This window comes from Pipistrellus hanaki (genome assembly GCF_964339955.1).
Source record: "Pipistrellus hanaki genome assembly, chromosome: 3".
NCBI lineage: Eukaryota > Metazoa > Chordata > Mammalia > Chiroptera > Vespertilionidae > Pipistrellus > Pipistrellus hanaki.
The window spans coordinates 22,946,997-22,963,525 of NC_140505.1; the positions used below are offsets into that span (position 1 = coordinate 22,946,997).

The window sequence follows — 16,529 nt, forward strand, 5'->3', positions numbered from 1 at the left end:
TTTTTTTTCAAGCATCACATTGAGTAATGGCATAGCATTTCACCATACGGGTGATGGAGTCAAAGTCATTTGTTTAGGAGGTAGGGCCGCCCTGCCTCCTAACAGCCCATCTCCTGCCCCAAGGGCTAGCCCTCCTGCCAGCGTGAGCATCCACCAGTCAGATTTCTGCCCTCCCACAGGACCCAGAAGCTGTCCCGTGCATGTGCCCTCTTTGAAGCCATCACTAGCCCAGCAGGCATGGCTCAGTGGTTGAGCATCGACCTATGAGCCAGGAGATCACGGTTTGATTCCTGGCCAGGGCACATGCCTGGGTTGCGGGCTCGATCCCTAGTAGGGACATCTAGGAGGCAGCCCATTAATGATTCTCTCTCATCATTGATGTTTCTATCTCTCTCTCTCTCTCCCTTCCTCTCTGAAATCAATAAAAATATATTTTAAAAAAATAAAATAAATGCCTTAGCCAGTTTTGCTCAGTGGGTAGAGCATCAGCCTGCAGTCTGAAGAGTCCTGGGTTCGATTCTAATCAAGACCACATGCCTGAGTTGCAGGCTCAATCCCCAGTGGGGGGTGTGCAGGAGGCAGCCAATTAAAGATTCTTTCTCATCATAGATGTTCCTATCTCTCTCTCTCCCTCTCCCTTCCTCTCTGAAATTAATAAAAATATTTTTAAAAAATAAAATAAAATAAAACTAACGCTCAAAAGATCTGCACTCCAGAAGAGTTCGGGCTTGCACTGACTGCCTCTCCTGTCCACCTGACAGGCTCCCCGATATTTACAAACATGGCTATTACTCTCTCCATCTATCAAGTCAGAGCCCCAAGAAGCTACCTAACTATATATTCCCAAAAAAAAGGAACTATTTTCTTCCTCACCTGTTTCCCCTCCTCTTTCCACCAACTAACTACCCAGTACCAAGTCAGAAATGAGATCCTGTAGAAACTTAATTATACACACACACACATACACACACACCGTGTTAACATGTCAAAATGAAACCTACAGCTTCCTGCTGGACTACTTACTTGCACCCACTTTATTACCCAGAAAGACCAACTTTCTCAACCACCCACATAGCTTCAGTTTGCTACATGCTCTCCATCCCCACCAGCCACCCCAGATCAAACCAGCCGATCCCTTACCTGGGTTATCACCCCTCAGCATCCAGACGCCCAGCTCATCAATGCATTACCCCCACCCAGCCCATGTCTTCATGGAAGGCAAGTAACCTTCTGCCTGGAGCCGCTCAGGGCTGCCTCTGCCCTTTGGACCCAGCCTGGGCCCCTGTCTCGGCTCCTTCTGCAGCCTTGTCCTGCCCTCCCTCACTCTGCTCACTTTGCTCCAGCTCTTGGGCCCACAGTTTCTGGACCACCTCCTCTTCCAGACCTCATTTGCTCACCCTCCACACAAGCTCTTGCCTCAGCTAAATGACCTGCCCCTCATCCACCAGGCTGACCACTAGCAGTCTATGAAGACCCAGCCTCCATCCCCAAAACCTCTCCAGTCCATCCCGTCCCAGGCCCACTCCAGGGGCCCTGGCCAAGTTGACTTCCCCCATGGGACTGGCCACAGCACTAAAATCAACAGCCTACTTCCTTTGGGGAACTGGATGCAGAATAAATAACAAGTGAATGCAAATCTTCTACTTTCTCACCTCTTTCCTTCATCTCTGGGTTTGCTTCTCCCTTCCGTGTTCCCATCAATGTGTTCCTGTCAATCAGCACAGAGGCTCTCCAGGCACTCCCAGCAGGCTCTGCGGTGGGAGGTGGGGCGGGTCTGCTTGTAAGAAGCCCTCCCTCCCAGGTGGTTCTGACACTAGCAAAGCTGAGGGCCCGCTGGGACAGACCCTGCAGAGTCCCTCTTCCTGCAGGTCTCACTTGGTATTTGGAGCTGTCCCTTCCGTTTCAGAATTGGATATAGGAGTTCTGGCTCTGGCCAGTCCATAATTAAGCGCCTCCTTCCCTTTTCCTTTAATGCTTCCTTTCATCCACCCACTCCTCTCCCAATTCTACTTTAGTGGTATTCTGTGCCTTCTAATCTCCTGTGCTAGTGGCATTCTGTGCCTTCTAAGCCCTGCCTGACTGCACTGCTCTTCATGGGCACTACTGAACCCATTTGACTTCACGGGGCAGGAAATGAGACTCAGGGATCCAGAAGTTGAACGTGAGAACTTCGGGCAAGAGCTGGGCTGTGTTTATCTTCTACTCCCACCTGCCCCTGACACACCCAACCCCAAGGCCGGCTCCTGGCAAGCACATCACATAAATCCCGGGACCTCAGCGGCCCAGAGGTTCCTCTCCATACCAAGCAAAAGTCCAAGCATCTACTCAGTATCTATGTATGTAATGTCAGAACAGTATTCAACAATTATATGGAGGAGATGCTGATGATATGATAGGTAGAGAAATCCCCAAAACAGACAGTAGGGGGAAAGAGCCGTTTTGTGAGGCAGGGGAGCCAGACACAGAGCAGGTGACCACAAAGACTCAGTTTTCAGTGGCTCTTTCATCTGGCCTCTTGTCTTTACCCATGTGCCTGGACAAGGTCCTGCCCATCACCTGGGCCAATCCTGAGACCACAGAAGAGCCTGTGGACAGCCCTGTTCCCACTGGAATCCAGACCCCAGCGCTCTGTCCTGAGTTCACATCACCTCCTCCACTGGCAGCTTTCCCACGAACCTGCAAGATCTTCACATGAAGACATGGGAAATAAATAGCATCAGTGCAGACTCCTCTGCCGTGCCTAGCACGGCCTTGACTCTCCTGAGGGTCCAACAAAATGCCTAAGAAGGCGGCCTAGTGCAGAGGTGGGTGAATAAGCTTTGAAGTCAGGTGGGTCTGGGTTTGAGCCCAGCTCTGACCTCATCATAACCTTCCAGTGGCCCTTTGAGGGATCCATGAGGCAATGGCTCTAGGGCGTGCGGGCTCTCAGTAAATACAGACCCCACCTTTGGTCAACATAGAAGGTTGCTTTGCAGCTGCCATTGCCAACCATACTCTGAAATGGATTGAAATGGATTAACTGAAGCTACTAGTATATTAGCACCTTAGCAAAAACTCAGAGAAATATTCTCTGAGGGGAAGCATCTAGTCACATTTTTTAAAGTTGTTTAAAGAATAATAATAACTGGCTGGCCAGTACCTCTTCTCTGCTTTAGCTCTGGGTGTCCGTAACACAAGTTCTCCTTTCTTGCAAGATGCATCATGCTTGCACTCCTAAGATGCACAGATTCTCCCTGGAGGAGTGTGACTGCCCATAGCACCATGTGTTCCATTATCTGTGATATTCCACACTCCTGATTTGTCAGTCACGGCCCTCAGAGCAAATGGTATTCTCGGAAAATTTAGGAACCACTATTTTTTTTTTTTTTAATTTTAGAGAGAGAGAGAGGCCGAAACCGGTTTGGCTCAGTGGATAGAGCATCGGCCTGTGGACTGAAAGGTCCCGGGTCCGATTCCGGTCAGGGGCATGTATCTTGGTTGCAGGCACATCCCCAGTACGGGGTGTGCGAGAGGCAGCTGATCGATGATTCTCTATCATCATTGTTTTTGATTCTCTATCCCTCTCTCTTCCTCTCTGTAAAAAAAAATCAATAAAATATATTTTTTTAAAAAGAGAGAGAGAGAGAGAGAGAGAGAGACATCAATTTGTCATTCCACTTATTTATGCACTCATTGTTTGCTTCTTGTATGTGCCCTGACCAGAGATCAAACCCACAACCTTGGTGTATCAGGAGAACACAAACCAACTGAGCTACCCACCCAGGGCTAGGACCCACTTTTATGTTCCCCTTTTGACATACAGGTACAATTGCCAGGCAGGACTTTAATAAAGCCCATCTCAAAGTTATGGACTGGAACCACGTAGATAACGAAGTCTACGATTGTAAATCTCGTCAAAACAGAAAACTCATTCCATTCCTGAAAATAAAATGAAGGTCTGACTGAAAGTACCCTTTTCTCATTTACCAGCGCTGCAATAACGTGCTGGCATTCCCAGGTGAACACTGAGATTTCATGCTCAGAGAAATTCAGAGCTTGTTCACTACCCGTAGCTGATAAATGCAAGAGCTGAAACTAGAAACATCTGACTCCTGGCCTAATGCTCTGTAAGATGCAGACTTTTAAGTTTTTCTTTTTTTTAATATTTTGTATTCATTTTTAGAGAGAGAGAAAGGGAGAGGCAAAGACAGCGAGAGAAACATCGATGGGAGAATGAAATATCCATCTGTTGCCTCCTGTACTCCCCCTACTGAGAGGATTAAGCCCTGGTCAGGAACTGAACCTGGAACCTTTTGGTGCACGGGATGACGCCCAACCAACTGAGCTGAACTGTTTGTTTTTTTTCAAGAACCAAAAATGGAGATTTGGAGCCAAGCAAAGCTTATCAGCCTTTTTACAAAAACTTTATGATGGTGACAGACTTTGCTTTGGTCAGAAGAATTGGGGGGGCGGGGGCGTGGGGGGGAGAACCAAGTCTTCCAAAATCAAATAGAGAGACCATGAAAAAAAGTCTGAACCTATTAAATGTAGCTTCTAAGTCCATTCAAGCCATAAATATTCACTGATGGTTATGTACAAAGACTTAGGCTTTGGCCTCATGGACCTTACAATTTAGTAGAAGGGAGGAAACAAGAATGAGTGTCACACACACACACACTGGAACAAAGGACAGGTCGACAAATAGCAGAGTGTAGAATAAGACTGACTGGGGTGGAAGTGAGGAGGGACATTCAGAAAGGTATCTTAAAGAAGAGAGTGATATTTGGCATCGATGGAGGAAGAATTGGCTAACAGATCAGCCTTACAAAAGCATGGTTAAGGCAAAGCATGGGAATGAGTTAACATGTGTGAAAAGTGCCTGGCACACAGTATCCATTCCCCAATGCTTGCTCATTTTTATTGGAAGATGGGGGAAGGAGGCCTGAGACTGAGTTAAAAAAAAAAAAAAAAAAAGGCATTGCTATATTGAGAGGAGACAGGCAGAACTGGTGAGCAAGCAGTTTGCTAGTTTGCTGGGGTGAGCAAGAGAAGAGAGAGGTCCCAGAGGCTGGCTCGAGGTCCCCTTGACAGAGAGGTCACTTGCTTCAGGCTCTGAATTTCAGCTACTGCCCCACTTTAAACAGTGGCTTTGGGAAGCAAATGATGTGCAAACCATATAGTTATGGACATATCAATAATTAAGGGCATAACATCTCTGCCCTCAAAAACCTGCTCTCCTGGTCTGGTGGATGGTTGCTGGGGGGGGGGGGGGGGTAACAGAAGCACCCAGAAACAACATCCTCCCTCCTCACTGCCTCTGCAGCAGGGAGGGGGCACTGGGTTGAAAGATGGACATACAGCAGGCTTGGAATATTCCCACATCTTCAGCCACTGCAAGCACCTCCAGAGCTCAAGAGGGACAGGGCCACACTTTTTGAGGTTCCCAAGGTACTAAAATAAGAAGAGACGCCAAAGCAGGGTTACCAAAGTTGTATTTTTAAAGCTTGCAACTAATAAATTAACACATTTAGTAATGAACATGCAATGCAACAGAATTATACTACCGTATTCAAAAGCCAAACGAATATCAATTCACATTGCAACATATACGAGTGATGTCATTTAGCAATGGAACCTGGGCTTAAAGATGTGTGATGAACACCATTCTCTCTTTTTTAAATATGTATTTATTGATTTCAGAGAGAGGAAGGGAGAGGGAGAGGAGAGAAAGAGAAAGAAACATCAATAAGAGAGAAACAACGGATAGGTTGCCCCCTGCATACCCCCTTCTGGGGAGTGAGCCCACAACCTCGGCATGCGCCCTGACCAGGAACTGAACCTGTGACCTCTTGGTGCATGGGTTAACACTCAAGCACTGAGCCCCACCAGACCAAACATTATATTTTGGTCTTGTCAGTTTTTTCTTGTGTTAAATGTATAAACTCATTTGGAGATAACAATAGAAGTGTAAATTTGAGGACCTTTACAAATGGGCAACATGGGCCTATATAACCCTCCATCACCATCCTGGTGATAAGTGATAAGGCTGGCCAACCACTCCAGTATCATGCAGGTACGCCCTGTCTCCTCCGTGGTTCCAATCACTGAATCAACCAAAGCCATCTCTGCGGTCCAGGAGCAGGGCCTGGTCCAGCTGTGCGAGGAAGGCTGAGGGCCCTCTGGGAGCGCTGCACACACTGGAAGGGCTGCCAGCACCGCACACAGCAACGTGGTGATGGTCACTTCCCACTCTGGGGCTTGCTTTCTCCTTTCTGTGCCTCCTCGGCTTGGCTGCCCGAGGCCCTGGGCAAACACTGCTGTTGTTTCAAATGGCTAAAACCACTTGACATTTAGTGCAGGAGACCCTGCAAGGAACTCACTGCATGCTCAGTGGTAGAATTCACTGCACCAAAAAAATTAGATGGTTCCGCTGCCTGCCTACAAATTTCTATTCCATTGCAAATGATTACGAAAGAAGGCAATATGGGGCTTTCTTCAAACCACCACCTCCCCCAATGCAGCCAATCAAAGAGTGTTCACCTGAACACATGCCTATGACCAAAACAACATCCAAGCATCAAATATAGATGCACGCATTGCACACAGGTTCATTTACGGCATGCCCACTGTTTGGCAGGTACTGAGCTAGGTGTTGAGTGCCCAGCTACGAACAGGATATGATCTTTTCCTTCACCAACATCCGAAGATGACATACATGGAGACAGCGAGGGACAGAGAGCTTGGTAAACTTATCCCAGGGTACTTAACCCGACCTGCAGGTAGTTAACCTTAATATACCTGAGCCCTGGCCTGTGTGGCTCAGTTGGTTGATCACTGTCCTGTGCACCAAAACGTTGCTGGTTGGATTCCAAGTCAGGGCCCGTACCCAGATTGTGGGTTTGATCCCTGGTGGGGCCACATGCAGGCAATCAATCAACGTTTCTCACATTGATGTTCCTCGCCCTCTCTCCCTTCCTCTCTCTTTAAAACATCAATAAAAAACATTCTTAGAATAGAATAAAGCAGGGCTGAGATGCCAGCTCCCTTCCTTCCCTCTCTACTCCTTCACCTCTTCATCCTCTCCTCCTTTCTTTAATGCTGCTCCTCTTCCTCCCATTCACTTTCCGCCCCAACCTCCCTGTCCTCCTCTCCTAACCCCAAGCTCTGGGGAAACACAAAAAGCACACGCTTTCTGATGCCCAGGGCTTCCTCAGCCCTAGAAAGCTGCCATTCTTAATGCAAATGCATGCTTTCCTCATGCTTTGCAATTTATTTATTTCCATCCAACCCTTCAGAAGCAGGGGGACTTATCGGTACATGTCATAAATACTGGATTTTATTCTTTCTTTTTTTTTTTTTTTTTTTTTCTTAAAGCTGCAGCTCCCCCAGCAAGCATCAGACGAGGTCAGTGCTACACAAGCAGAAAACTGAATGAAGCCCCAGAAGAATGCGGGTGTTTCAGAGCGCCGGAGTTTCAGCTCAGTTCCCGGTGTCAAGGTGGTTTCTATGTGTCAGTCAGTGTGCGTCACAACATCAGCCTCCATCCCCCGTGGCACAGCCCCCCTCAGCAAGCGCCTTCCCACACAGTCTCATCAACTGTAAAACTGCAACCACCATCGATGTTACAACCGTGATGGTGTCTACACATGGGGAGGGATGTGGCTCTGCTCAGCCAGTCCCCGTGAAGCAGGTTCCCCACGGGACAAACCCCTTCTCTTTTAGCGAATTCAGAGTGCTCATGGCTTAGCGATATGTTCATAGGATTTACCAATTCACCGGAATAACATGTTTATCTGCATGGGTGAAGTTCTTTCTTCATGCTGATGCCAGGATGGTTCCATGGCATCCCCAGAGTCTGTGACCAACCACAAAGTCCTCAGCTGCTTGCTTTTAACATACTCTGCCTTGAAAAAATGACTTCGTTTGTGAAAAATGGGTCTTAGACTTCACCTTCTATGAACCTTGGATTTAGAGCCCCCCTCCCCCCATTACCCAGCCCCTCTATGTGCTTCCTCCACCTGCTCTGAACACCCTTCTCTGCGTTTCCCTGCCTCCCTCACCTTTCCCTCTGGGCCTTCCTCCTTCTTGTGGTTTTGTGTTTTGCTATACATTTTAACTCTATTCTATGGAATATTCTCTCAAGGCCAGGCCAATGGCTAAAATAACTCAAAATCATCATAAAATACCAATGTGCCATATTCCTTTTGACCCAAAGAATCAGCCTTAAGAGTTTATGACATTGCTCAGAATTAACTTTGTTGTTAATATCAATCATAGCACCCAGGATATTGCATAAAACAATGAAAACCTGTATGGAAGAGCTCTGAATGCTTACTGACGCAGTATGCTGTGACCAGCTAGTAAGACAACATAACGCAACCCAAAGGGGATGGGAGTATATCATCATCCAGCACTGAACATGGAAGTAAAAAAAAATGTGAAGAAAAAGACCAGAGGAGGAAAAAAGAACATTGAGACTGCACTTTCGTATGCGTGTATTACATGCAGTCATGATTCGGAGCTACATTAAAGGGTTTTTCGTAGAAGGAAAAGAAACCAAAGGAGAGAGTGAAGGAGAGTTCTCTTTGGACTACTGCTCAAAAAATATATATTTATGGTATGAGGAGCATCAAGGAAGAAGCTTGAGAGCGAGAAGTGGGATAAAAACACTGAGTGAGCAGTTTGGAGAGAGGATTGGCACAGCTCCTAACGCAATAGGCAGGAATGGAAACCGAGAGCACGCTTCCTAGCAAGAAGTTTACATTCATGCCAAGACAGTGGGTGATCACCGCTATACCCAGACTCGCCCCTGCCTGACTCACAGGATGGGCTCCGGTATATCCGACCCAGCAGCAGGCCGGGGGGGGGGGGGGGGGTGCGCGCGGAGAGGAGAGTCTCCCCGTGGCACCAACCCAAACTCTGATTCACCATCCGTTTGGGGAAGGCCTCTTTTTTGGCCCGCTAAAGGGGTGGTACTTCTGTGAAACTACTGTTTACACACAAGATGGCAATCCCTGAGGGAGGAGGGGCTGCCTTTTGAAAGGGTACAGCAAAGCCTAGGCATATTGGTTACTTTGGTTACAATCAGAGCATATATCTGCCCTGGGCACCTCCTTTTTAGGAAAAGACTGGGTGCTGGTCCCGCTGACCCACTGGCAGCCGGTTCCCCACAATCCGCTGTCGACCACAAGGTCTCACTTTTTTTTCCTCAGGGTGAGACAATTTCAGGGGGAAAAAAGTATTTCCTTCTTCACCAAGACCAATGCCTCTGCCCTGGAGCCCGAGGGGCCCTTCTCCCCAGCAGGGAGGCTGGCAGGCCATGCTCCCCCTCGACTTCTTCGGGTTAAAATGGCTCTCCTGAAGCTGGAGCTCAGCCCTGCCTCCGGTTCTCAGAACTGCACTGCAAGCTCCTGGCTTCCCGGGGCGGGGGGCGGCCTTCCGCACCTCTGGTCTGGAGCCCTCTGCCCAAGGGAACTGCCCCTTCCCTCCAAATCCAAGGTGTTTGCCACCAAACAGCTTTTCTCACCAAAGGTGTTTTCTAAAGGTGCTTTGAGTCAGAGATAGGAAGACCCCAGACCCAGATGGGAAGTGCTGAACACATCAACAGTTACCTAAGAGGTCCGTCCGGTCTCGGTGGGGGACATAGCTTGTGTCCACAAAAAGGCAAACCTGTTCTCTGACCAGGCCGCGCGCGGGCCATGCTGGACAGCACCCGTGTCTGCTTCCAAAGGAACTTCCCCTCCAGGCCATAGGTTGCTAATCTGAAGTGACCACTGCACAGAAGACGTTGCTAAATGCCCCAGGGTCATTCATGCCTTTCTGCGTGTCCCAGAGGCGCTTCCCGGGCTCCAGAAGGGACAGGGAAAGGCAGGAGCCCCACTTGTCCAGAGACCTGGGAACGATGCTCTCTCCACGCGAGAGAGTGAGTTATGGGGGGGGAGCGCCGAGCAGAGGAACCTCCGGAGTCCGGAGCCCCATTTACCCAAACCAGCTTCCTTGGAAAGCCAGGGAGGCGACGAGCCCAACGGAGCGAGCCCACCAAACCCGCGGGTGGCAAGCAGGGAGGCCAGAAAAGTTCCTCCCCTGGAGAGCGGGGCGGGCGGGCGCTGTCCGTGGTGCTGAAACGTCTCCGCGGGCACCGGAGCGCCCTCGGCTCCTGCGCGCCTTCAGCCTCCCGGCCGCCCGCTCTGCCCTCCAGACTCCTGCCCTGTCCTCCTGCCGCCGCACCTCCGCCTCTTCCTCCTCCCTCCGCTCCTCTCCGCTCCTCCGCCCGTGCCCTCCGCGCTCCGGCGGCACCAACTCCGCCGGCGCCCGGCCCCGCGCCCCCGACCTCGCTCAGGTCGGACGAGCCCCTTCCCCAGCAGCCACCTCCGGGCGCCGGTGCCGCCGCCGGACCGCCGCCGCCCCCTCCTACCTTCTTCTTTCGGTCGCGGGAGCGGTTCCTCCGCTTCCTGTTTTCCTCCCTCTCCTTCTGCTCCTGGAGGGCCTGCGCCTCGATGTCTTTGATTTTCTTCAGCTGTTTGGCCGCTTGAGCCATGGTGGGTCGCGGTACCGCCCGGGTCCCCGCCTCCCGGACCCCTCACGCGTGGCAATGCAGGTGGCGGCCGCCTCCCGAGGAGGAAGCAAGGAAGAGTCTCTGCGCGGCGAGGAGCGGGGAACTGCTCTCCCTGCCGCGGGGAGGATGCGGCCGGCCGGCGGGGAGGTGGCTGCGAGCCGCGCGGAGGGCTAGGCGCGCCGCGGCTGCCCTGCCGGCGGTCCCCGGATGGCGCCTCCCGCCGCGGCCCGAGCTCGCTCGCTTGCCAGCGCCCGGGACGGGCTCTGGGCTCGGCCCCGCCACCTCCCTCCCTCCCTCCGGCCCCCCCTCCCGCTCTCCTGCGGCGGCGGCGCGGGGAGGGGGGTGGCGGCGGGAGCGGGAGGCGGCTGGTACTGCGGCGAGCGCCCGGCGGCGGGCAGGCGGGCAGGCGGGCGGGCGGGCCGGAGAGGGGACGGACCCCAGCCGTTAGCGCAGGAGGGCGCGGCCGCAGCCCGCCCCCCGGGGTCCCGGGCGGCCCGGCGAGGCTCGGCGCCCGCGCTGGTGCATTGCGAGCGCCGGGCTGCAGGCGGGAGGCCGGCCGCGCTCCCACCTCTGCAGTGCCGCTGCCGCCGCCGCCGCCGCCAGGCGCACGGGCTCCGCGCCGTCGGGCCGGGGGGAACAAAGCCGGCCGCCCCCCCCCCCCGGAGCCCTGGGGAGCCGCCGGGGACCCCCCCTGCGGCGGGCAGCCTCGCGTGCCTGGGGACGAGGGGAGGATGCGGCGGGTCCCGCGCCTGGGAGACCCCGCGGTCCGGCGCGCCTGGAGGCGGCGGCGGCGGAAGCCACGGAGGCAGGACCCGCGTGGCTTGCGGGGGGAGGGGGGTGTGTGGAAGGGGGCTGGATCGGCCTGGGGCGCCCCCGGGCGGCGGCCGCTGTGGGGCAGCGACCAGCCAGCCTCGAGCCTCCGCCTCCTTCCCGCCCAGGGCGCTCGCCGCCGAGGGGCGCTAGGGGTGCCAGGGTTCCCCGGGGAAGGGCCCGGTGCTTGCCGTTCGCTCAGAGCTGGATGTGCCCCTGTCAGACCGTGTGGGCCTTTCATTTGCATAGTTACCAATTATAGATAGAAAACGTGTCCAAGATGAAATGAGCAGTTTCCTCGGATGCTCGCGGAAGGCCGTGCAGCTAGGTTTCTACACGGCGGCCCGCCCACCCCCGTTCCCAACAGCCTCACACACCCTCGCTCCGCAGCGCCGCCTGCAGGGCGCTCGGCTGTACAGAGCGTACACCTGTCTGGGTAGCAAACTGCGGGAAGGGGACGGGGTCTTTTTTTATATATTTGTTTTTATTGATTTTTTTTTTTTTTTTACAGAGAGGAAGAGAGAAGGATAGAGAGTCAGAAACATTGATGAGAGAGAATCATCGACCAGCTGCCTCTTGCACATCCCCCAACCAAGGTGCATGCCCTTGACCGGAATGGAACCTGGGACCTTTCAGTCTGCAGGCCGAAGCTCCATCCACTGAGCCAGACCGGTTTCGGTGGGAAGCGGGGGGGTCTTAAGGTCATCTAGTCAACTCCTGGAGTAACAGACAGGGAAACTGAGGCCAGGGCCAGGGAACCACGGCCCCTGCGGTCTGGTGCCGCTCCCACCCCCATTCGGTGAGTCAGACCTGTCCGTCCACGAATGGCTATAGAGGGGTTTGGGGAAAACAATATTTAAGAATTGGTGAGTCCTGGCTGACTTGGCTCAATGAATAGAGCGTTGGCCTGCGGACTGAGGGGTCCTGGATTGAATTCAAGCCAAGGACACATACCTGGGTTGCGGGCTTGATCCCCAGTGGGGGGCATGCAGGAGGCAGCTGATCAATGATTCTCTCTCATCATTGATGTTTCTACCTCTCTCTCCTCCCTTCTTCTCTGAAATCAACAAAGAAATAAAAAATTAAAAAAAAAAAAAAGAATTGGTGAAACCTACGAAACAGTCGGCTACCTTCTGCCTTCCTAAGCTAGGGGCTTGGTGCATACAGGAAACCAGCCACAGGCTACAGCCTAGAAACTATCTCTGCTCTGCTGTGCGGAAATGACTCTCCAAGGGCTCTGAGCTGGGCACAAACTCGGGGAGTGGATGAATCACCCACCTCCTCTCTCCCTTGCTTTCCTCTTACCGGAACATACCCTCTGTCCCCATGCCCCTATCTGACACAATCCTCTCCACCTAGAAGCGTGCCAGTAATTAAGTTGCTGGTGGAAACTTTGCTTTGAACATTGTCCTTTCCTGGGGCAGGGTCTGTGCCTGCTGCTCTTCCCACGCTAGATCCACTGACACACTGAGAACCACAATGCCAGCCCCATTTCGGTTTTCAAGTAGCCACATTTTAAAAACGCTAAACTGTCAAGTTAATTTTAAGAATATATTTTCTTTCATTCAACAAGTTCAAAATAAATAAATAAACTACTAGTGAGATATCGCATATTCTTTTATACTAAGGCTTCAAAATCCAGTGTGTAGTCTATACTTAAATAGCACATCTCAATTCAGATGCTGCACATTTAGTGGCTTACGAGCCACAGGGGATTTGTGATTACGGTGCTGGACGCACGGTTCTAGACTCTCTCCCAGGCCAGCTCACCATGCTGGCTGTCATTGGCCTGCACACACACACACACACACACACACACAAGGCACACATTTTTTTTTTTTTAGTTTGAAATGAAGATGATGATTTGTATTTACATATATCATAAATGGGAGTAATTTTATCATTTTTTTTACTTTTTTTAAATTAAATTATTATTTTTGTACATATACCAATGCCCCTCCCTCCCATACATACCCTCCCTCCCCAGAGTTTTGTGTCCATTGGTTGTATTTATATGCATGTATACAAGTCCTTCGGTTGATCTTTTATCTCCCCCAGATCTCCCCAACCTCCCCATTGTAATTTGACAGTCTGCTTGTTGCTTTACTGTCTCTATATCTATCTTTTGGTTCTTCAGTTTATAATGTTCTTTTTTTTTAAAATATATTTTATTGATTTTTTACAGAGAGGAAGAGATAGGGATAGAAAGTTAGAAACATCGATGAGAGAGAATAATCAATCAGCTGCCTCTTGCACACCCACTACTGGGGATGTGCCCGCAACTAAGGTACATGCCCCTGACCGGAATCGAACCCGGGACCTTTCAGTCCATAGGCCGATGCTCTATCCATTGAGCCAAATCGGTTTCGGCTATAATGTTCTTTATCATCCATAAATAAGTGAGGTCATGTGGTGTCTCTCTTTCATTGACTGGCTTGTTTCACTCAGCATGATGTTCTCCAATTCCATCCAGGTTGCTGCAAACGATGAGAATTTTTCTTTTTTACGGCTGCATAATATTCCATTACAAGGCACCCATTTTTATCTCAGCACTGACCTCCCCTCTGAGCTCCAGGCCCAGGCACCTGTGCTCCTCAGCCTCCTGCTCTCATGCCTGCATCCTCTTGCCATCCACCAATCTGTCCCCGACACTGCAGTCACACTAGGCTTTTCAAAACACAGATCTGTCTGATCAGTGTTTTGAAAAGAGCTCAAACTCTTCTAAGGCCCCGAATGATCCGTTCTTCCACCACCACTGGTCTGGCTCACCCTCTGCCTTCAGGACCTTGCATGGTGCCTGGCACATAGTAGGGGTTCAATGAACATATGTGGAAGAAATCAGCATGTCTGCTGTGTTCTGGCTTAAGGAATAACATTCTAGCTGACACTCATTCAGCACTTCCACTGCCCCAGGCATTAGCAACATTTTACAGGTGGGGAGAAGGGATGCAAGGGGGTGAAGTAACTTGCTCCAGGTCACACAGCTAGTCATTTGAACCCTAGCACTCTGGCTCCAGAGTAATATACTTTTAACACTACACTGCTACTACATTAGTCAATTTCCATACTATGAACACGGATACTGATAACCTCCCTTAACGACTGACTGTCAGGAAGGCCAGGGGAGAGAGTGAATGTGGAATAATTCACCAACACAAAGTGCGGTACCAAGATTCAGTTTCTTTTTTTTTTTTTTTTTTTTTCTTAATATATTTTATTGATTCTTTACAGAGAGGAAGGGAGAGGGATAGAAAGTCAGAAACATCGATGAGAGAGGAACATTGATCAGCTGCCTCCTGCTCACCCCACTCTGGGGCTGTGCCCGCAACCAAGGTACATGCCCTTGACCGGAATCGAACCCGGACCCTTGAGTCCAAAGGCTGACGCTCTATCGGATAGAGGACCAGGGGTCTTCAAACTACGGCCCGCGGGCCACATGCAGCCCCCAGGGGAGTCTGATCCTGCCCGCCAGGTTTTTTGGGCAGTGAGCGCAGCCAAGGTGTTACAGTAGGGATTAGTAGTTCATATAGTCCGGCCCTCCAGCTCTCTGAGGGACCGTGATCTGGCCCCCAGTTTAAAAAGTTTGAGGACCCCTGCTGGGCCAATCCGGTTTCGGCAAGATTCAGTTTCTCTTTTTTTTTAATATATTTTTTATTAAATTATTATTTTTGTACATATACCAATGCCCCTTCCCTCCCGTACATACCCTCCCTCCCCAAGATTTAGTTTCTTGATGAGGAGTGAAGAGGTTGGACAAGTTGGCATCTAAGACCCCTTTCAGCTTCACAACCCTGATTTCTTGTCCTTCTAGAGATCAATCAAGTCTTGTAAATGCAAAGGGGAAACATTATCATTAATGATCAGCAAGCAATGGGTACAAGGTCCTGTACCCATCGCACCTAATTAATGGTGGCAGCTCTGGCCCTGGATTTCCCAAAACTCAAGCGGGGCCAAGAAGAAAGTCCTGCCCACGTCCCGGATTCACTCGTAAGAGAGTTCTTTTGGATCCTATTACATGTTAGGGAGCCTGCAAGCTGAGAAAGAGAACATGGGACTGTGCTCTCTGAAGGCACTTGCTCCAACAAGCTGATCTGGACACAGGATGGGGGGAGGGGGATGAGGGATGGCAGCGGCCCCAGCTGAGTTCCTCCGCAGATGACTGGCCACCGGGAAACAGACACCAGCCATTTCAGCAGCTACAGGGGCTTCCTCCCTCCCGGCAGAGGACAGGCAATGGTGGGCATCTATGAGGCTCAGAAGATAATCCCTCTAGACGCTCTTCCGTCAAGAGATAATAATAATACTCACCGTTTACAGTATTGACAGTTTGCTATGCCCCAGGCACTGCTAATCGTTTAGGTAACATTTATGTCTCACAACAAAAGCCTTGTGTTCCTTGTTTTTACATGAGGAAGCTGAGTTTGTTTACCTGGCTTCCCTGAGGTCACACAGCTAATGGGATGGAGTCAGAATTCAGAGCCAAGCTGCCTAACTGGAAGCCTGACCGAAAGGGGCCTCCTGCAGTGCAGAAGTGGTAGTCAGTGCTGGAGTTAAACACCTGAAATAGTACCCCGGGGCAGGCAACCGAAGGGCCAGCTCACTCCTCTGAAGTTGTAGGAGCAGAACTCACAGCGCCCTGCATAGCATCAAAGTCAAAGAGGCGGCCCCTCTGAAGGTGTCAGTGCCACCTCTGCTGCTGCCACAGCCACTGCACCAGGTGGAGGTGTTGGGGTCCTCTGGCTCTCCTTGCCTTTTTTTTTTCTTTTTTAAAATATATTTTTATTTATTTCAGAGAGGAAGGGAGATGGAGAGAGAGATAGAAACATCAATGATTAGAGAGAATCACTGACCAGCTGCCTTCTGAAGAACCCTTTCTGGGGATCGAGCCCAAAACCCGGGCATGTGCCCTGACTGGGAATCAAACCATGACCTTCTGGTTCATAGGTCGACACTCAACCACGGAGCCTTGCCTGTAGGGCTCACTTGACTTTTCCTTTCCTTCCCTTTCCTTCCCTTTCCTTCCCTTCCCTTCCCTTCCCTTCCCTTCCCTTCCCTTCCCTTCCCTTCCCTTCCCTTCCCTTCCCTTCCCTTCCCTTCCCTTCCCTTCCCTTTCCCCTTCCCCTTCCCCTTCCCCTACCTCTTCCCCTTCCCCTACCCCTTCCCCTTCCTCCTCCTCCTCCTCCTC

General features: G+C 51.1%; 1 protein-coding gene across 7 annotated transcripts in view; it reads right to left on the bottom strand.

Annotated features, from left to right (window-relative positions):
* ANK1 (ankyrin 1) overlaps positions 1–10,896 on the bottom strand; it is a 211,195-nt gene extending 200,299 nt beyond the window's left edge. For 2 of the 7 annotated variants that reach the window (XM_084879775.1, XM_084879771.1), the window contains exon 1: positions 10,394–10,896. In XM_084879775.1, coding sequence (XP_084735901.1) covers positions 10,394–10,516 — 123 coding nt within the window. In that variant the 5' untranslated portion in view covers positions 10,517–10,896. The remainder of the gene's footprint in view (positions 1–10,393) is intronic. The other 5 variants (XM_084879777.1, XM_084879770.1, XM_084879773.1 and 2 more) reach the window with 3 other exon arrangements.
* Between the last annotated feature and the right edge of the window lie 5,633 nt (positions 10,897–16,529).